This window comes from Heterodontus francisci, chromosome 31 (assembly GCF_036365525.1).
Source record: "Heterodontus francisci isolate sHetFra1 chromosome 31, sHetFra1.hap1, whole genome shotgun sequence".
NCBI classification, from domain to species: Eukaryota; Metazoa; Chordata; class Chondrichthyes; order Heterodontiformes; family Heterodontidae; genus Heterodontus; species Heterodontus francisci.
The window spans coordinates 53,742,273-53,763,885 of NC_090401.1; the positions used below are offsets into that span (position 1 = coordinate 53,742,273).

General features: G+C 41.0%; 1 protein-coding gene across 3 annotated transcripts; it reads right to left on the reverse strand.

The window, feature by feature from the left end:
* Positions 1–1,766: 1,766 nt before the first annotated feature.
* On the reverse strand, positions 1,767–21,081 carry LOC137347276 (serine/threonine-protein kinase Sgk1-like). Of its 3 annotated transcripts, none has more exons than XM_068011622.1 (13): positions 20,975–21,081; positions 17,995–18,070; positions 16,915–16,990; positions 16,776–16,819; positions 16,305–16,362; positions 16,041–16,124; positions 15,367–15,498; positions 13,480–13,592; positions 12,109–12,232; positions 11,146–11,241; positions 9,788–9,943; positions 8,196–8,285; positions 1,767–4,336 (listed from the first exon to the last, which is right to left on the reverse strand). In XM_068011622.1, the coding sequence occupies exons 1-13, from the start codon at positions 21,006–21,008 to the stop codon at positions 4,169–4,171; spliced, it is 1,251 nt and encodes a 416-aa protein (XP_067867723.1). In that variant the 5' UTR covers positions 21,009–21,081; the 3' UTR covers positions 1,767–4,168. The 3 variants fall into 3 exon arrangements, with proteins under 3 accessions (XP_067867723.1, XP_067867726.1, XP_067867727.1); XM_068011625.1 differs by lacking the exon at positions 20,975–21,081 and adding an exon at positions 18,596–18,800; XM_068011626.1 differs by lacking the exon at positions 20,975–21,081 and adding an exon at positions 18,582–18,800.
* Positions 21,082–21,613: the final 532 nt, after the last annotated feature.

Genomic DNA, 21,613 nt, shown 5'->3' on the forward strand with positions numbered 1-21,613 from the left:
AATTTGAGCACCTCTTAAAAATCAGCCCTTAACCGTCTCTGCTCGAAAAAAAAACCCCCACAGCTTCTCCAGTCTCTCAGATAACTGAAAGGACTTTTCCCTTTTCTGGCTCCCCAAGTGATAGCATGAGTGGGTTGATGGTACAATCAATTGCATTGGGGGCTGGGGAAATATTTTCCCAGCCAAAGGGAGGCAGATTTCTGTGCATACAGGGAGTTAAATCTCCCAAAACGGGCATTGGGTCAGATCCTAACACCATTGAGTCCTCTTCTGGGTTTCTCTGGGGCAGGTTCATAGGCCAGCAGGGAACCTTCATGGATCTGATGGGAAACCAATGAAGACAATTTTAACCCTGGATTATGACTTTCACAGCCAGAGCACCTGTTTGCCAACCTGTCAGTAACTCGCCCGGGTCACTGAGGCAACTGCAGAGTGGGAAGAGCTTCTTCAGTGAAACGGACAAGCTGGGAAGGCTTTGATCAGTTACACTGAAGAGCTCCAGCAATGGCCAGGTGAGAGGCTGCTGTTCAAAGCATTTCTCTCAAAGAGTTTGATCACTGCTTGGCAGGTGGTTCCAAGAAGTTGACAAGGTCCTTCACCTGCACTTACCTGCTGCCAGCCTTCACCATGGTACAGGGGCAGCTTATGCAGCTCTGACACACCCTGACCTCTGGTCAGCGGCAAGATCAGAAGCAATACCAACAGCAGTACCACATGCCTCTCCAAAAAGCAGAGGGGATAGATACCTAGATTCAGCTGGAAGGAGGCCAGACCACAACACAGGGTCTCCCACCATGTCGGAGCACCAGTGCCTCAGGAGGCTCAAGCTCTCAAGAAGGTTACTGTTGGCATCTGCAGCCACTTGGAACAAGAGCTCCTTCCCAATGCGTGGGCATGCAGTGCCAGTGGCAGGTAAGATGCCTGGTCACTGGAGGGCCACCCCACCCTAAGTCTCTGTTTTCTCTCCTTGCAAGAGGCAGAGGTGCACGTTTTCATAATAGCCAGTGTGCAGAAGAGGGAAGGACATCTGTGGAGGGTGAGAATCATGAGTATGAGATGATGAGGACGATTGTGTTGGCTACTCAGATAGGGATGCGAGGTGCCTGTAGAAACGAGTGAAGCTGCAAGACATCTTGCCATGAGGAATACAATGGAGTAGAATGCTGGGCAAGTCAGAATATGGGGCATATCACCTGTAAGCGTTACATCATACACCCGTCCTTCCCTCCTGCATCCTCTTGGTGCACCAGCTACATGTTGGAGGGACCACACTTCTGCTGTTGACTTCCTCAGTCACTTGCATCTATGCCTACTTGGCTGGAGAGGTTGTCCTCTTCCTCTGCCCGTGGGAGAGCTCACCTCAGTGCAGCCTTCCCAGGTCTTCCTGCAGATACTGCAACCTCAAAGATCCAGGTGCTGGTGAGCCCTTATAACCCAGGCTGCAGTCCTTTTAATTAGAAATACTTCCTTTTACAGAATGTATGCATCATCCCGTCCACCCTCCCTAACTGGAGACAGGATGATAATGCCATGACTAATGGGAAAGAACCTTGGCTAAGCACTACAATTAGTAAATCCGGTTCCTAACATGAAAACCATCCTGCCATTCTGGCAGCAATTAAGTGCAGAAGATTCCATCCCATGTTTGCATGGGGCAGGTTTTCTTTGTGTTCCTATGAACTGAAACTTCATATATAAAAAGATACCTTACTCTAATACTTGAGGACACAAAATACAGAGAAAATAAATAAATAAACCAGCAAGTCTTTGCTGTAATGAGTATTGTTTATTGGTTCAAGTTCATTTGTGGTCATTCTAAACAATTACATAGAATTAGAAATACGTTGCAGTTACAAAGTCAATAAACACTGCAATAAAGATGGTCTGATTTTGTACTGTGCATATGTACATACAATATATCTAGAGATCTATATTTCACATATGTACAAATACCAACTCATTCGTAATGCAAAGGTTTACATTAATGTTAAATATTAAATTCTTAGACAAACATTCATACAAACCAGTGCATATAAAAACAGATGGGCTTTCAAACAGAGGGGGACAGTGTTACTGGGGGGGGGGGGGGGCAGAAAAAGAGGTGGCTGTAATGTTTCTACACAGGCCAACTCCACCCCACCCTCCCCCCCCCCGCATTACTTGGCACTCCAGTACCAGAAACAGTGTTGTCACCAGGCTTAAGCATAGGGGAACCAGTACACAATGGGAAAAATGGTTTAAAATGTTGCACAATACTCTTGATTCATCACTTCAAAACAGCTCCCAATGCTAGTACTGCACCCTAGTGTTTATATAGGTTAAGATACACTCTTTAAAAACACAATTCAGGAAATCATTGAATATTACATGCTCACCATTATGCAGTCCTAGTGACAACACTGACTCAACTAATTAGATCCCACCCATCCAGTTTAACATAACAATGCTATAATTGAAGACTGATGGCACCAGGCAACTATAGCACTTTGCTGTCAAATTCAGTACTGCGAGGATTAAAAAATAAATAAATATTTACTGACTTTCACAGTCTCATGTACCACATTTTACACACTTCTCTCACCTCAAAAGTTTCCAAGGAGCTCCTTTGGTTTACATGTGTAAATAAAGAAATTAAATATAATCTTCCAAATATGAAAGAAATATCAATACAGCAGTTATTTAACCCTGAGTACTCAATACTCTAGCTTTCAAACTGCAATCTCATCACTAGTGGTACACCTGCAGTCTGTTAGCATCATTGCCACTTCCAATAGACACTGGTACATCCCACAAGGATGGTCCCATCTTTGGCTATTGAGTGATCCTCCTTCTCACAATCATCACTTACTCCCCACCTCTGTCCCATTTCTCTCCCTTCATTTGATCAAACATTCTTGATCTCAGTTCCTTCTCACCCTTTTAATTCTTCATCCAAAGGTTTCCCTGCCCCCTCCCCAAAATTCAACTGGATCTCTCCCAGAGCCTCAAAAGTGGAAACTCCTAACCACTTCCCCCTCAAGTCTTTCCTTCCTCCTTAAAGCCATTTGGCTTTTAAAACCTAGCCTCGTCATCACCCAATTCTGATTTAGTGCATCTTCTCTTTTAAGCTATGGCCTTATCCTGTTGGCCCTGCATACAGTCTTTGCAGTTTTAAAATAAAATCTTAAATCATTGATTCATGCTGTTGCAGTGAGAAATCTACAGAACTCTGAATAATTTAGTTTGCAATATTCAACTAAAGGACTAGTATCTCTGAATTTTGATGCAGGAATACTAACTGTAGTCTTCAAAGGGTCAAAGATAAAAAATTAACAAGAATTGATGTTCAACTTTTGGTTTGAACACAGTTGCTCTAAGAAAATGAAAACAAGGTTTTTGGTCCATACATCCTCATGGCCAAACTAGTAAGATATAGTCACATTAAAAAAAAAAGATACATGCAAAATCTTAGTTCTACTGGTATAAAGATAAAGTTTGAAAGTGGTCCTGACTGTACTTTGTCATTAAATACTTCATTAAAGACTAGACTAACAATCAGTTGGTTCTTGCACGGAATGTAGCAATTTGTCATGTTGAGGACAATATTGTGGATTGGATTGAAAGTGGGAAGATGTCCTTTTCCCTAAAAATCTTTTGGCAAATAGTAACAGTATTTTCCACTCAACCAATTGAAGTTTGAGCAGGTTTACTGCTAAATCCTCGCTCGATTTAAAAATAAAAAGCACTGGAGTTAAAGTGGCTGTTTGCTACAGCTTTGTTAGTAGAATGTTTAATGCACTTTGCTGCTATGGTGGAGCTCATCTACCATATGAGTTAACTCTGAAGAATGTGCTTCTTAGTAGGGATATATTTCAGGTGGACAGTCATCATGAGACCCCTTTTGTATAATATGGGCAAGCTGAAAAGGAAATTGTGACTTTGCACAATGTTCATAGATAGCAATACTTTAGACAGCAGAGTTGACTTGATTCCTCTACTGGTAATGTTGATGAATACTGAAGTCTGCAATAGAAAGACATTTACTCCTATGGAGAATTTCTCTTCAGCAGAGGTGGAGGGGACAACTCTCATGCAATAAGGTGCACAATGTGCAAAGGGTTTCTACCTCATCTGTTCTTCGCTTTTTTTTTTTTATAAAAAGGGGACCCAAATAGTCCAGCTAGGTTTATTATAGGTAGGTATCTACAGGAGGAACATAGGAAAATCCAAGGAAAGCTTCAGCAGCCTCTCGGGCACTGGCAGTAATCAGGAAATCTTCAGGGGAACTTGCAACTGAGTTTGGAACTGGCTGCTGGGTAAATTCTGGGTCGAAGTGCTGCAGATCAGTGGGTCCAGACTGAAAAACAAAAAGAAACTTTTGTAAGATGGAACTTTGCCACTATTCATAAAAAGGTTTTGCAATTAAGCTCCAAGTATTAGCACAAAAAGACTCAACTGTTAATACATTCAGGTGAAATTCTTTTAAACTTTAATGTTAACCCATTTAATTTAACTAGGTTAGTCATGTTAGATTAATAAAAAAAAAAAAGTCCCATCCGAACTGGTTAAATGTTTGTATTCCAACACCCAAAAAAAAAAGTCTAAAATATTGACAAAAATATACCATGGTAAATCAATAATATCTGGGTCTCAACAATACCTGAGACAGAGTACAGGCACAAAACAGACATCCATGCATTTATCCTGCCAACAACTGATACCAAGGACAGTGTATTGAAGACAGAACCTTTTAACGACCGAGGGTAACAATCCAAGACAATGTCAAGTGATATTAACTTGCACATTAACAGAAGATGGTTTTGTCTTACTGTACTAAAGTTTTTGGTGTTGAGAATACAAGTACACTGAAAATATCCACTCCGTTAATGGAATGCATTCATGGTACATTTCCCACCATTTATAATGGGAGTGTTCATGCAAATGCAATTTGTCCATTCTGTAATGGTCAGTATAATGGGGTAATTGACAATGCTTTACAGTGTATATACTGAAACTGTACCCAAAATCCCTACTGGAAGTCCTTATAACAAAAAGATGCTTTTATTATCATCCTGAAACTGTATTAGTAAAGGAATTCTAACAAGTGATTGTTTTAAACATTGCATTAAGAGCAAGACTATTTTGGCCAGAATAAAACAGACTAAATTTCCATTCTTTAAATCTTTTTTTTTTTTTTAAAAAGTACTTCTCACTACAGTGCCAATAGAGCAAAGTACATCAGGACATGTACACATGGAATTAAGATCAGTTAAAAAGTCAGCTGCCACAGCTCTCTATTTTGAAATAAGTCATTAAGTACTCGAGCTTTAATTGGTAAAAGAACTGATTTTTGCTTTTCTTGATTTGAACGAATATTTAAGACCAGCAAATAAAGTTGGTTAAATCCCAAACAAATTTTTAAAAATTAATTTAAAGCTGAAGCATTCTTGATAATCAGCTCATGTGATGGAGGATTCCTAGGTGAGAAAACCCCAGCCTTTTCTGCCCAAAATAAAACTGAGTACTCAACACCCACCAGCAACTTTAAAAACTGGCATTGGTGCAAATGGATACTGGTCATCACTTTTTGGTCATTTTACATGTGGCAGTTTTAAGTGGCGAGGAATGTGCACCCAATACCTAGAACAAAGTAGCAGCAGTTCACAGAAGAATAATCACATGTTACTATGGTGACACCCTTCACTATCAGTGTTGTGCACATTTAAATGTGCACCATTCACACCCATGCAGGCCGTGATAACAGCAGCGAACTAAGTGTCTTACAGCAGTTCTGAGAAATTAGGGTATGTCTCAAATGACTGTACAACCTCAAATGTTCCTTGCATTTCAGGAAGTTCCATAAAGCAGCAATACCATGAATGTACAGTCTGCATACAGTGAGCACACTAGTGTTAGTGATTTGCCTGCTGTATGCAGCAAAACCCGAAAAAGTATTAAAACAGAAAAATCTGAGCAACTAATCAGTATCTAGATTCTGGATGCAAGTGTCAATGGAAAAAAACTACACACCAACAAAAAGTGTGAACAGCTGACTCAAACTGCTTAAAGACCCAACTTTTGCTCAATATCAGCAGAGCCTTTGAAAATTGGTAAATACAAAACGGAGGATTAACAAGGCGTTAACAGTTCATTAAAGCTTCTCGAGGACCCGATTTTGGCTGAAATTATGCAGCACTGTATGACATTGAATGGTACCAGTTTAGACTTGGCCATCAGTGCTGCTCCCCCTACACATTTGCCCTCTCCCCCACCCCCAGTCAAATAGCTAGTCAACCCTGGAGGGACTCTGGAGAGTCAGATACAGCACTGAAACAGATCCTTCAGCCAGAGTCTGTGCTGACCAACAACCACCCATTTATACTAATCCTACATTTAATCCCATATTCCCTACCACATCCCCACAATTCTCCTACCACCTACCTACACTAGGAGCAATTTACAATGGCCAATTTACCCATCAACCTGCAAGTCTTTGGCTGTGGGAAGAAGCCAGAGTACCTGGCAGAAACCCACGCAGTCACAGGGAGAACTTGCAAACTCCGCACAGGCAGTACCCAGAACTGAACCCGGGTCGATTGAGCTGCAAGGCTGCAGTGCTAACCACTGCGCAACCCTACGATGTTCAAACTTCTGGATAAGGGTGGGAAAAAAAAAAAAATGTACCCAATGTCACCCTCATCTTGATGACCGCCTTAGTGTATGGCTGCATCAAGCTGTGCTTAGAGCCTCAGTACGCAAACACCAAGTGTCACTACGTGCTGAGGTCCCGGTGTTGCGAAGGACAGGTCTGGTCACATTGCCACGGAATGCTCCATCTAGTTGGACCGTGCCGTACCACCTATCCTTTGTGGGAAAGGGTTTGCAGGAAAACACCTTTGACCACCAATCCATCAGGCAGTGGTCTGCACGGAATGTCCTCAAGGCCCTATGGAAAAAAGGAGATGGTGGATCCTGTCGGATGGTTCCCAGAGCAGACCGCCAAAGTCATTTGGCAGAATGCCTCATCACCAGAACTCTAACAAGCACCAAGACGTGGCTTGGCTGGTGGTGAAGGGCCCTCCCTGTCAGATCCTACCTGAATGCCTGGAGTCTCACCCCCTCCGCATGCCGCCCTCGAGGTGGCTATGGTGGGAAAGAGACAGTTGTCCACCTCCTTCTGGAATGTGTCTTTGCTAAGCAGGTGTGGAAAGAGATGCAGTGGTTTTTGTCAAAGTCCATCCCAAGCAGCTATGTAACACAGGAGTCTGTGCTTTACAGGCCGTTCCAGAGATAAACATCAACTGCTGCTGGAGGACCATCAATTAAGTGAAAGATGTTCTTTGGTCTGTCCGAAACTTGCTGGTCTTCCAGCGCAAAGAGTCATCCATGACAGAGTGCTGCAGACTGGCACATTCCAAGGTCCAGGACTATGTGCTGAGGAACACACTAAACCTTGGGGCAGCCACTGCAAAGGCTCAACAGGGAAAGGCCACTGTGTAAGGTCCTCCCGCCATAGTGAACTGAGGGGCTGGACACATGGGAAACCCTTTGAGCTGTATACACCAAATATGGGTTTGCTGTAAATTGTACATGGCATGACAAATGGAATGGAACTCACTCCTGTATTGAAGAAAACGGATTTCCTTTGCACTTTTTGGAAAGTCAACTTGGTGCTGTTTTGTAATTTAAAAATTTTTGTAAATAAAGTATATTTTTGGGGAAAAAAAAGTCAACCACACAATTTAGGTTCAGACATGAAAAGCCACTTTGAAGAAAACTGGTAGGGGCTGTGAATCAGTTTCATGAAAGAATGGGAGAAAATGAATGATAGAACAATGGCACATTCCAGTGACCAGACCTTTGTGAACCATACTGTAAAATCTAATTGTAGATCCAAGGGGAGTAGCAAGGGGAGTGTTCCTATGGAAGCAAAGATCAAGTTTATTATGGAGATATGTTCTGGTCTTAAAATAGAGAACTTGATACAAATGTGCTTTTTTCACAAAGCACAATTTCAAGGCCTTTTATTTTACTCTTTACAATATACAAAAGAATAGTTACTGGAGGAAAGCATTAAGGCATGGAAGTAAAAAAACAAAAAACTGAACTTTGTAATTCAAATTGAAGTTAATCTCTGAAATACCATGCCCTGTATAAAAGAAGCCACAGCAGAGTACTATCGAAATCAAAATATTGACCAAAGAGATTTTACTCACCACTGTAGGAACAAATGGAGGAGAGATTTTCTTAGCCATGAGATCATCCCAGTTAATTGGTAAGAAGAAAGAATGAAACTTCAGCTCCAACTGTGGATGAGAAGGTGAACAAAAGGATTATTATAAAAACAGGTTAGCCACCAATAAGTGAGCTTATCTGATCAGTAGCTAGGTAGTTGGCAGACAGGATTTTGTTCTGAACCTTGCTTTCTACATTCATGTAGAAGTAGTTGCCCCTTGGGAGAGATGCTGCTGAATGTTTGGCAACTACAGAACCATATACCAGCAAAAAAAGTCAATGCCCTCAGGAAAGTAGGGCATAAATAAACTGGCAAACAAAATCCAAAATCAACATGCAATAGATCTCTAGGATCTGGATACTCCAATTGAAGCAGGGACAGTAACTCCACAGGAAGGGCCAGGTGGGGTGGTTTAATGTGAAATGGGATGAATTGTTACTTAAAGAAAAGCAAACAGGGGAATACAACTGAATGACTGTTACCACCACAGATATTACAATTGCAAATTTAGCTACCATGCCATTGCTCCCCTCATTTATATCAATGACTTAGATGAGGGGAGCAATGGCATGGTAGCTAAATCTGCAGATAACAAAGATAGGTAGCAAAGTATGTTGTGAAGAGGACACAGGGAGGGCAAAAATCTGGCAGAGTATAAATGTGGGAAAATGTGAGGTTGTTCACTTTGGCAGGAAGAATATAAAAAAAAAAAAGCAGAGTATTACCTAAATGGAGAATGACTGCAGAATGCCAAGGTGCAGAGGGATCTAGGTGTTCTAGTGCATGAGTCACAAAAAAGTTAGTATGCAGGTACAAGAAGTAATAAAAGGAGGCAGTTAATGGTATGCTATCCTTCTTGAGGAATTGAAAATAAAAGGAAGGATGTTATGCTTCAGTTATACAGGGCATTGGCAAGACCACATCACAAATACTGTGTGCAGTTTTGGTCTCTATTTAAAAGGATGTAAATGCGTTGGAGGCAGTTCAGGAGGTTTACTAGATTGATACCTGGAATGAGCAAGTTGTCTTATGGAGGAAAGGTTGGACAGACTGGGCTCGTTTTCACTGGAGTTTAGAAGAGCGAGGGGAGACTTGATGGAAGTATACAAGATCCTGTACAGTCTTGACAAGGTGGATGTGGAAAGGATGTTTCCTCTTGCAGGAGAGTCTAAAATTAGGGGTCACTGTTTTAGGGCGGATATGAGGAGATTTTTTTTTCCTGAAGGTTGTGCAACTTTGGAACTCTCTGCCTCAGAAGGTGGAGGCAGGGACATTGAATATTTTTAAAGGTGGAAGTAGATAGATTCTTGTCTAGCAAGAATCCATAGTCATCAGGGGTAGATGGGAATGTGAAATTCGAGACAGAACCAGATCAGCCATGATCTTGCTGAATGGTGGAAAAGCTGAAGTGGGTCAAACGGCCTACTTAATTCATATGGTCGGATAGTAAGTTACACTACAGTGAAACATAAATGGTGCCTTGCATATGAAAGAGTGCAATGAAATATGGTTTGACATTTAAATTTACCAGACAGACCACTACCTCCCCAAGACAGCATTAGAGACACTTACAAAGTCATTCTTGGCTCCTAGTCGCTGCACTCTGTCTTTTTGGAGCAGACCCTCTAGGAGTTCTTGGGCAGAGTTTGACACATTGGGTTTGAGCTGCAGTGGCTTGTGGAGGATGTTGTTGTACATTTCCGCTGTGTTCCGACTATAAAATGGGGGCTGAGATAGAAAGGATTTGATTAGAGTCTGGTGTGCGTGCAGAATCTCACCCAGCTTTGGGTTGAAACCAAAGTTTAGTACACCAAAAGAAAAAAAATATGACAAGGACATTGCAGTTTTAGGCATGCAAAAGTAAACACTGTTTTTAAAAAAGAGAAACGTCTCTCCCCTAATGCAATGACATAAAACGTAACAGGATGCAGTTACTCTTCCTGGATCCTTATGGCATCAACTTTAAAAACCCTCTGTGGCCTTGCCTCAATCAGTCCAGCATATACCTTACATTTTGCCGACTGATCTACTGAACATGTTCTCTTATTGCTCCACCAGTGGCATAGCCTTCAGTCACCAACACCTGACACTCTGGATCTCTCCCCAAACCTACCTGGTTACCACTTAAATTTCAAAAACCTCCCAAGAACCCCTCTTTAGTTCTGGCTGTTCTCGTCTAGCTCCCCTTTAAAAGTACTTGGGATATTTTATCCATTTAATATTAGCAGCTAGTGTTAAAAAAAATAGCTGTTGCCCATTAAGGAACAAAATGCCAAAAAAAAAGCAAAGCAAACTTGAAAAATGATCACTAAATATTTTAGTGTTAACTTTTTGCTTAGTGATAACATTCCCAGCTGGGTCAGAAGCAGAAGGGGTAAAGCCCCACTCCAAACAGACCCAGTTTTCAATACTGGACTGATATCCAGCTGAGGTACACGACTCTAGTGAGTGCAGATGGCCCATCCCCAGCTTAAAAGGGCTCTTTAGTCGTGGTTGCAGCCCAACTAGGAGAAAGCGCTCCAAAAGATAAGGCAATAGGAAGTCACCTCAGCTACTCTCCCCTGCTGTTCTTTGAAGAGTGATGTGGGATCTTTTACATCCACCTGAAAAGGCAGGCAGGCAGGCTCGGTTTAACCTTTCATCTAAAAGAAGGAAATGTTACCTCAGACAGAACAATACTCCTTCAGGGTATACTCCTGCAGCAATTTGCCAACTTAAAATTACAAGCTCATGTCTCTGGAGTGGTGCTTGAACCCACCACTTAGAGGCAACAGTGTTACCCACTGACCCAAGCACCTCCCCCTGCTGGGAATGTAGGATTATGGAATGCATCCTTTTATATTTACTTGCCATTGCATAGTAAATATTACCACCATCCAGTTGGCCTTCGACATGACACATTGTATGATTTATTTCAAACAGATACCTACCAATCCATACAGCATTTCATACAGCACAGATCCTAGGCACCACCAATCAACTGTTCGATCATAAGCTTGCTTCTGTAACACTTCAGGGGCCAAATACTGAAAGACAGTAGCATTTATATTAGATACATATGCAAGATACCTGGTGTTGCATTTGTGTTACATACTTCAAATGTCTTTTATTATTAGAGGAAATTAAGATTTAATCATTGCCCCCCATGCCCTGACAAACGTGATGGAGTTTGAAGCACACACTGGTGGTCCCTGATTTTCCAGTACAGGTTGCTGTCAACCATTCCTACCATAGAACATACCCTGCAAGTTACCCTACACTGTTTTCCCCCCAACCCCACACCGTACCCAGCTGAAGCCCTGATACAAGTTCAGCATACACCAGCCAGGACTTCCCAGAGTAAAAAAGGCATCCTTCACAAAAGCTCCTAAAGGCATTGGCTCCCTAACTCAGCCCTAGGAGGAGTAAATTCAGCTAATACTAAATTAGCTCATGAATGTTGGCTCCCATCAGGTTGCTACATGCATTATTAACGGGAAAATTTCCCATTTTAGTTGGATCAAGTTAACATCTACACCCTTCCCCCACCCCCCACCCCCCCCCCAAACCTACACCCGCCCAAACCATGAGGGGGAAAAAAAACACCAATACATTTATGGTTTCAGTGGAAATTGTAAACAATGTGTGGAGAGGGGCGAGATTTGTGTGCACAACGTGGAATGGAAGTGCGAGCCTATTCTCTCAACAGGCATCAGATTTTGTACGGCATGGTGCACGAAGGAACTCATGCTGCAACATTTACAAAGACAACTAGAGGACATCATCCCCACAGGTGTCTCTATGTAGCTGGTAGCCTCGGGAAGTGATGCCACAACACAAGCCTGCAGTCATCTGGGGTTTAGTTTCCCCAAGCTGCGAACTACACAGCAGAAAGGAGATTCTCTGGCACTTACCTCTGGGGTACCACAAAATGTGGAGGTGGTTCCATTTGGTTCCACTCCTTCTTTGCACAAGCCAAAGTCAGTTAGCACTATGTGGCCCTGAGAGTCCAGGAGGATGTTTTCAGGTTTCAAGTCTCTGCATTAAAAGAAAAGTGTATGTTTAGTAACTGATTTATATGTAATGAGATTATTAATACAGGAGAGCTGACACTTGTAGGGCCAGTTATGAGACAAAAAAAAAGTGGAAAAACTAAGCAGAACACCATGGAGGCATAAAACATATATAGCAACTTTAACATATGTACCCACAGCAAAAGAAAGCATTGAACATTAAAGACAGTAATATAAAACATTCCTGCAAGTTAGACTGCAACAGTAAGACAAGGTTAATACTGGGAAGGGAAATTTAAGGCCAATGTTACAAAATGTTTGGTTCACCACCCACCAGCAACCCCCACTTGAGTGACTGATGAACCTCTGGAATGAAATTCAGGGTAGGATGGCCAAAGCTTGGAGAGGGTAAATTTTATGCTAACTTGCCAGGCAGGAGGCCCACAAGATCAGGTGGAACATCAATTTTACACCCCATCCAATAATACTCACTACTTCAGTGGACAGCAAATGGCAGACTGGGTTTAAAACTAATCTTACACCCAATCTAGTCAGTTTCCCAATGGAAGAGTTTGGTTAAAATGCTAGCTTGGATTCTGTGATGGGGAGAGGGCACTGCAGATACTTTTTCATATTTACCTTGTGAGCCACAAGCTTCAGATCATTAGTTTATTTAAGTATTAAATGGAGTTCAAAACTGAAGTTTTTTTTTAAATGTGTGCCATTTTAGAGTTTAATTCTTAGATTTGTATGTAATCTCAGGCATCATGTGGTCTATACGTATCTTAGAACTTAGAGTCATAGAGAGATACAGCACTGAAACAGGCCCTTCGGCCCACCAAGTCTGTGCCAACCACCAATTTATACTAATCCTACATTAATCCCAGCCACATCCCCACAATTCTCCTACCACCTACCTACACTTGGGGCAATTTACAATGGCCAATTTACCAATCAACCTGCAAGTCTTTGGCTGTGGAAGGAAACTGGAGCACCCAGAGGAAACCCACACGGTCACAGGGAGAACTTGCAAACTCCGCACATGCAGTCCCCAGAACTGAACCTGGGTTGCTGGAGCTGTGAGGCTGCAGTGCTAACCACTGTGCCGTGCCTTGTATGAGTTTTAGAATTAATTGTCATTTACAACTGGCCAATCCCAAGCTTCATTATAGATGTACAGTTACACAAGGTGAACAAAAAAGGAACAGTAATAATATTGAGCCTTTCGTTGTGTTAAGCTGACTGACTTGGTGGCTGGTTATAGTCACACACCTGTAAACAATGTGCAGGGAGTGGAGGTAGCCTAGTGCACTGGCAATCTCTGCAGCGTAGAACCTTGCTCTGGGCTCCAGGAACACATGCTCGCGCTGAAGGTGGTAGAACAGCTGGGGAAAAAAACCCAAAAAAAAAAAATTTAAATCTTCCAAACAGTTACCATGATTAGCTACTTGCATTACAAAGGCAAATACGGGCTCTGAATGGGTCAGAAACCATCTGATCACTGCTCTTGAAAATACAACTATGTAGCACATCAGGAATTAATGGCATTCCACAGACACCCAATTATAATGCTAAATTGGACTTTGCCTATTCAAGTTCACTTTTTTTTTTTCAAATTAATCTTTTCCACATCTGACATGCCTGCTTTACCTCTTCGGTCCTAAAAGTCACCAATAGCACCCAATAACCACTCTCCATGTGACCTGAGCAATAGGGTTGCTCAGAGTATAACCTGATATACTCAGACATCCAAAATATATACAGAAAAATCAGATCAATGATTCCTCTCCTCCCTCCCCCCAATGAAGCAATGAGACAAATCATGGGCCTACTTACTGTTCTGTCTGAAATCTAACAGATTGGGGACAAAGGGAATCCTCCAATGTGTACAACTAAACTCCATGTAATGCTCAATTGGAAAATTGAACAGAGCGAGTTAAGATTTTTTAAAAAAATAAAACTTGCCTGCTTTAAAACTAGCAGAAAGAGGAAGATTGCAGAATGTCTACTGGCTAAAGGGTGATTTTTACATGGCTTTGTAAGTTAATTTGAAATCAAGTACAATACTGGATACCATCTAGTTTAAACTTTGAATTGGATCACAGCTAACATGATACAGTAATCACTGTCCACTCAAGTGCCAAATAAAACTGAATACAGTAGAATCTTAGATGTATGTATCCAGGGGGAAATGCAACCAAGCCTAATCTGGTTGCCAGCAATTCTCAAAGCATGCCAGCAGGGGTCAATATATGGCACAGATCTGGGAAATGAGACCAGTTGAAGCTTTCCAACTGGTGGCCTTGCCCAGGGGTCAATAAGCTGCAGCTCATTAACAGCTATTTTTGCAGCTCCCAACCTTTTCCAGTTGGATCACAATTTTTTTTGCCATTTTCATTATAAGAAATCAAAAAACGCAAGAGCCGTGTTTTTTATTGTCAGGATAAAAGGCTAAAAAAATGCCGCCCTTTACAGTTTCAAATTATTTTTAATAAAATCATGTTATGAAATAAATCTGTTTGGTGTAGCTACACAGTGTTATAGATAATGCCTTTGGTTTGAAGAATGGATTTAATTGTTACAACCTTTATTGTTTCTAATTAAAGCTGAAATGATAGAATTCTGAAAATGCCGAAAAGAATCAATAGATGAAAAAAAAATCTTAATTCTACACAACTCAAGTTAAAGTTTATTCAATGACAACTGAAAATTTAGGAAAAATTTCATTTATCACAAGACAAGGTTTTATACGTAAATTTCTATTACTATTTTAATATAAAGCAAACATTCCCCCCCATTAAAATTAATATTGTTCACCATTTTTACATGTTCTTTTTGAACATGCTTATTCATAATCCAAATTGATGCATAAAATCTGATAAGGCACAAACTGTGAATATTTGTCTTGCAGCTCACAAGAGATTTTAAATTTTAGACAAATTTTTTTGAAAAGACTCTTCAGGTTAAAAAAAAAATGGTCAACCCCTGGCCTAGCCCAAGTAGGTATAGAACAGACAGAACCTGGGACTGTATAGCTTAGCACCATTGCTGGCATTGGCTTCATTCCTCCAATTCCTAGGAATCAGGGGTGCGTAATATTAAGTATTCATTTTCATGTTACTAAAGCGAATGTGAAATGCTTTTGTAAAAGCTACTTACTTCACCACCATTCACATAATCCAGGACAAAGTAGAGCTTGTCTGTCGTTTGGAAGGAGTAGTGGAGCCCGACTAGGAAAGGGTGTTTCATATTTTTCAGGAGGACACTGCGTTCGGCCATGATATGTTTATGCTGAGAACAAAAACAAAAACCTTTAGCTAGGATATCAAAATAGTATATACGCAATTCCAATTGGTACTTAGGGCAAGAGCCAGTGTTTTCTGTAGAACCAGCAAGTCAGCTGATTTTGCAAGACTGGAAATCCTTAGTTTCTGCTAATCTCAGTAGCACTGTTTAAATGGTGGAACTTTCCAGTTAACAGGCATGCCAACCACACCCAAGATAGCAGGGAATTGAGCTCTGCCCAGGTTTCAGCCATTGCTATTCTTTAGATGGCCACTGGGGGTGGGGGGGGGACAAGTGACAGCAGTTCTCTCCCTCTGGTTGCACGACTTGGCTGCTGCTCCTTAGTGCAACTGAAAACAAAGGGGCAATGAAAGTTTCACCCTGCCATTCCACGGTGCCCCAACATTGTGTGTGTAACCACAGCACTATGCTTATTCCAAAAGCCCTTAAACCAGAAAAAGGGGTGCATTACTACACCAAATTCTCCATCACCCCATTAGGTTTATGTTCTGCTTCTAAATCATTCTCAATGAAATCACAAAGCCTACCTCTTTCTTCTTCAAAATCATCTTCTTCTGCAAAACCTTTACTGCAAAATATTTCTCAGTTTCTTTGTGCTTGGCAAGAAGTACCTAGAGTGAAATGATGCTCACATTCACAAAATGCACTTGATGTCTTTCCATGATTATGTGTTGATCTAAATGTTAACTATAAATTTAATGACTGAAGTCCAGTAAATTAACACTAATGATCACTTATAAACTGCATCAACTGTTAACATAGTAACCTCAGCAATCAGAAGCTGCACTAACCTTTCCAAAGCTGCCTTTTCCAATTATTCGCAGGTAGTCAAAGTCTGAAGGCTTCACACTGTAATGCATGCAAGTGTAAGAGTTAGAAAGAGTCTTCAAAAGGATTATTTTATACTGGCAAACACGCCAGCCATCTTGTATACAGCAAACCTAAATAAACAGCAGCGATAAACAGCCAACCTATGGTGGTTGGTTGAGGAATCAAATAAAGCTCCTGCTCTTCTTTGAGATTACCCCATCAGATCTTTAATGTTCCTCTGAACAGAAAATATTTGAGACTTTATCTATCCCATTCAAAAAATTGCACACCTCTAACAATGCTGCACTCCCAACCTAGATTGTGAGCTCAAGTCTAGAGTTGGACTTGAGCCCACAACCTTCTAGTTCAAATGGAAGTGCCAGCCAAGGTGAGCCAAGTCAAACTAACCAACATAATATTTCTACAAAAATGTATACAAAAATTGTTCTTACCTATAGGACATAGGAAGGTCAAATTCTTTTGAACCAAGACTTGACTGCAGGGAAATAAAAGTGCAAATTGTTAGATTTGTAATTCAGATGTTATGGAAATATGCACTTTAAAAAATTTAAACTTACAGCTCATACTCACTCTATTAGAATTACAATAGGCTTCTGCTTCCTCTGGTTGGTTTTGGTCAATTTGTAAGAAAACACGGACATCAGGGCTACAAAATATATGAGTACTTATATTATTTATTTTATTAAGCGAAGACATAATAGAAACAAATGACAACATCATGACAATTTGAGTGATTCCAGAGCCAAGTATCCAAAATAATTTATTGAAGCCTAAATGAGCAGCCTGCACTTCAGATGAGTGACACTGACAAATTCTACTGTTTTAAAATTAATTTCTGGGCCAATTTAGAGTAACCACCTAGGGGTGGTGCTATTTCTCAGCTTTTAGTCACCCAGTTCCAAAATGTTAAAAAAAAAAGCAATCCATGAAGCACAAACAGTTCCAAGCTCATTAATTTGATTAATACTGCCACACAGTTTGATTTTAGACTACAAGAAAAAAAATTGCATTTATAAAACACCTTTCACAACCTCCGGGGATCCCAAAGTTTTTTTTTTCCAAAATATACTTTATTCATAAAAATACATTACCAGTTTCAAACAGCACCAAGTCAAAAAATACAAACAGTGCAAAGGAGGTCCGTTTGCTTCATTACAATCATGAGTTGCCTCACAACCCTTCCATTTCACATTTGTCATGCTAATTACATTGCATTTTACAGTAAATGAAAATTTTCCCGATCCAGGCATCCCAAAGTGTTTTGCAACCAATGAACTATACTTGAAGTGCAGCCACTGTTGTATGTAGGAGACACAGCAGCCAATTTGTGTACAAACTGTAGTGTGATAGTGACCAGATAATCTGTTTTAGTGAAGTTGATTGAAGGATGAATAAATATTGGCCAGGACACAGAGGGTAACAACCCTGCTCTTCAATATAATGCCATGGGATCTTTTATGCCTGGCCAAGAGCACCAACAGGGCAACAGTTTAAAGTCTCATCCAAAAGACATACCACCCTTACACTCAGGCATCAAATACTGTCATAATAACACAACATGCAAATACTCAACTATCAGGAGGAGTTACCCAACCAGATGGATTTCATGCTAAACGGTGAACTGAAATTATGACAAATAAAACCACTTACTGCTGGCAAATCTGAGGGTTAGAGACCAACTTCTGTATGAAGTCATTCAAGCCCATTTTACGTTGCTTTATGAAAGCTGGAGAAAAACAAGAATTAAAATACTCATCAAAACTCACTTTGAAACACACCCAAATGCTTTTAATCTGTCGAAACTATTTAAACTGAATCACCACCTTGAGGGTTGGATACTGACTATCATTTAATCTTCATGTTACAGAGCCTAGCGTAGGGGGAAAGGAATGTTCGTTACAGTATATCGCACTAGTAAATATGCAAATTCATGTTTCACCAGAATAGGCCAGGGGGTTGCACAACACCTTCCAATCAGTATACAGCAATATGTGGTTTAAGATTCATTGATCAATTAATTCCCAAATCATAAAGCAGCTTTTCTAAAAAGCAGCCACCAACTAAAACAGGAACTGACCAAGAGCCTTGGAATATTTTCAACTCTCATTCTTGCCTTATTGTTCAACAGCTCAAATGCCATTTAAAGCGCTCTATAAACCCACCACAGCCAAGTGTTGAGAACTCCGAGTCACTAATACAGATGCGCTGTCTTTCGTTTAAATGCTGCATGCACTTACTAGACATAACATACCAGTTAGAAACACAACGATGCCCCTCATTTTAGAATAAGTGAAATCGTTTGCGGTTTCAGTCACTGCCACGTTAGTATCAATCCACAGGAGCAGGCGGGCCGGCTGCAATAGGTTGGGATGACTTGTACGGAATTAAACCCTTTTAAACTGCTGCCGGCCTCTTGCAACCTGGGACCGGCAGACTGAACACCGCGCCTAGCCGGGAGCGCCCTTCTTATACCAGCGGAGAGTGCGCCGCTTCCCCACCGCCCCCTTCTCTGCGTCACAATGGTTACTCAGGCAACCGTGCTCTGTGACGCAAGGGAAGGGCGGAGAGTAAGGGGGTGACCCCGCCCAGTAGATGCAGACGACTGGCTGGCTATTTGGAATTGGAAACACTGTATTCCAAATGTGAAATGTCAATCAAAGTCGGTGATGCGCCTGGGCAGAATTAGCAGGGAGGAGGGAGATCGCCCCCCCAGGGGACAAGTGACTGCTGAAACCCTGAAAGTCTAATGATTTATTCTTGTTTGCATTCAGTGCATTTAAATAAAGTCTTACAGCGAGATACTAGTTAACCAGTTCTTTATCAAACACGCCTTTTGCTACTAAAGTTGAAAACTGTAGTTTGTTGAAACAAAAGCAGAAAATACTGGGAACACTTTGGTAGAAGCCTGAAAAGGTAACTCATTGTTCCGACAGATACATTTTCTTTCCAACATTATCTGTTCAGTTTTAACAGTTCTGATGAAAAGTCACTGACCTGAGAGGTTAATTCTGTTTCTCTCTCCACAGATGCTGCCAGACATGCTGAGTATTTCCAGCAATTTTTGGTTTTATTTCACATTTCCAGCATCTGCAGTATTTTGCTTTCATTATCTGTTCTGGGTTTGCATTCTATTCTAGTCATTCGTTGCAAAGCTGCCTACATTTAAAAGGGACTGCTAGAGAGGGAGATGTTTGACCAAAACATAAGAGGCTGCTCACAAACCCATCTCCACGCGTGGATTCTGGAGCTACTTTTGAGCAGGGATTTTTAAAACTGGGTCACGTTCATCAATTCAACACCAGTTGAGACTTGGCAAGGTTTATAATTTTGTCAATGCTGTTTCTGAAGGAAACACCAGAGAATCAAATCAATTTGAAAGTTAGCTCAGACTGCCCAAGTAGAAAAACCGGGGGAAACGCAAATTAATGTTGAAATAAAATCGGGGTAAGGGGTGTTATTAGCACTGCGTGCTGTTCAGGCCTTCCTCCCTTACCTTGATCACGTTTTTCCTATTCTGCTTTAATTCATTGGCGATTTAAGGCTACTTAAATCAGATGTTCTGTCTTAATCTGCTTGAGGGACATCCGGTTGATGTTGCGGTTGTGTTAACATCACGTACTCTGCTCATTGGTGTAATGCTGCATGGTAGAACAGCAAATCTTTATGGGAATCAATAGACTCATACAGGGCCGAAGGCGGCTATTCGGCCCATCGTACATGTACCATCTCTTTGAAATAACTATCCAGTTCACCCTTTACCCCCATTTGCCCTTTAAGTATTTATCCAATTCCCCCTTTTTAAAAAAAAAAGTGTTCTAAATGCATCTACAGTACTATCTTTCCATTTTCAATTGTTGTGGTCTATAATTGCTGCAGCTGTAAGTAGGTGAGCAAAGAGGAAAGTTACACTACTTCGGATGAACTCGTGTTGCTTGACAAGACAGGACACGTGGGGGAGGGGGGAGCCCCAGCACCTCGTGGTGCACGCATTTAGGGAATTATGAAAAATGTACAGGCGATCTTCAGCATTTGCATTTCCCCAACTTCAAAACTTGTGGGCAAAGTTCATATATGCGTTGGCAGCAGTTCCTTTTGAGAGAGGATGGAAATTTACTGAAGGGTTGAGTAATCCAAAAAAAAAATCTATTACTGAAGGTCAAATTCTAGTCTAGCCGGAAGAACATTACAAATCCGCCAAGGAGCTAATGTTTGCATCGAATGTTGCTTCTTTATTGATAGTGTTCTTGGACTGCCATTGACTGTTTTTGAATAAGTATCAAAAGCAGCCCAGTTATCATAACCAAAGCAAAATCTACATGGCTAAACTGGACATTTGTACTCCGTTTTAATCAATAAATATAAATTGAGACTATTAATCAGACATTGGTTATTGAGAACGTGTACAATTGTACTGTCTGCATTCAATAATCATAGAACCTACACATGGTGAGGTGAAATATCTTTTGGATACTCCAGCAATTATTCCGCCTGAAATGATTCGCAGCTACGCAACAGACAAATGCAAACCGGCCACTGGAAAATCTCTCATGTTCCTTTATCAGCTCGGAGTTTCTTCATGCTAAAGCAAAAATGCAAATGTGTAATTCTCAATGTAAAATAACATTCTCACCAATGAACGATGGTTTTGCACTAGCCGTTTTCATGCTTGTGTCTTCCAGCAGAGTCCCTCTGTACTGCCGGTATGACTTCCTGCATCTTGGTCTTATGTAAGGCACAAATTCCTCTGTTTAATGTTTTGCCAGCAGTTCCCTATTATTAGCATGGCCTAACTAACTGAAGGTGTCTCATCCGATTTGTTATGTTGAAATATGGAGATTAAGAACAAAATAAGAAAAATAGCAGAAAAGCCAGGCAGATTCTTAAGTCAAACTTATATACTGGCTTTGGGGGAATAACAAGGGAGTGGGACTAATTGGATAGGCTAGCTCTTTCAAAGGACCGACGCAGGCATGATGGATCGAATGGCCTCCTGCTGTATTGTATGATTCTATGATTGTATGTCAACATTCTACATGTCTTCACAAAGGAGGACACAAATATCATACCAGAAATAAAAGCAAAATACTGTGAATGCTGGAAATCTGAAATAAAAGCAAGAAATGCTGGAAATACTCAGCAGGTCTGACAGCATCTGTGGAGAGAGAAGCAGAATTAATGTTTCAGGTCAGTGACCCTTCTTCAGAACTGGCAAATATTAGACATGTCAAAGGTTATAAGCAAGTAAAGCGGGGGTGGGGCGAGAGATAAC

What these genes read in the sequence shown, in the direction of transcription:
- LOC137347276 (XM_068011622.1), bottom strand. Translation starts at nt 21,008, where the DNA reads ATGAAAACGGCTAGTGCAAAACCATCGTTCATTG. An exon ending in TGCAAAACCATCGTTCATTG is followed by an intron (nt 18,071 to 20,974) that starts GTGAGAATGTTA and finishes GTTTTTCTCCAG; the next exon opens with CTTTCATAAAGCAACGTAAA. An exon ending in GAAAAGGCAGCTTTGGAAAG is followed by an intron (nt 16,125 to 16,304) that starts GTTAGTGCAGCT and finishes ATTTCACTCTAG; the next exon opens with GTACTTCTTGCCAAGCACAA.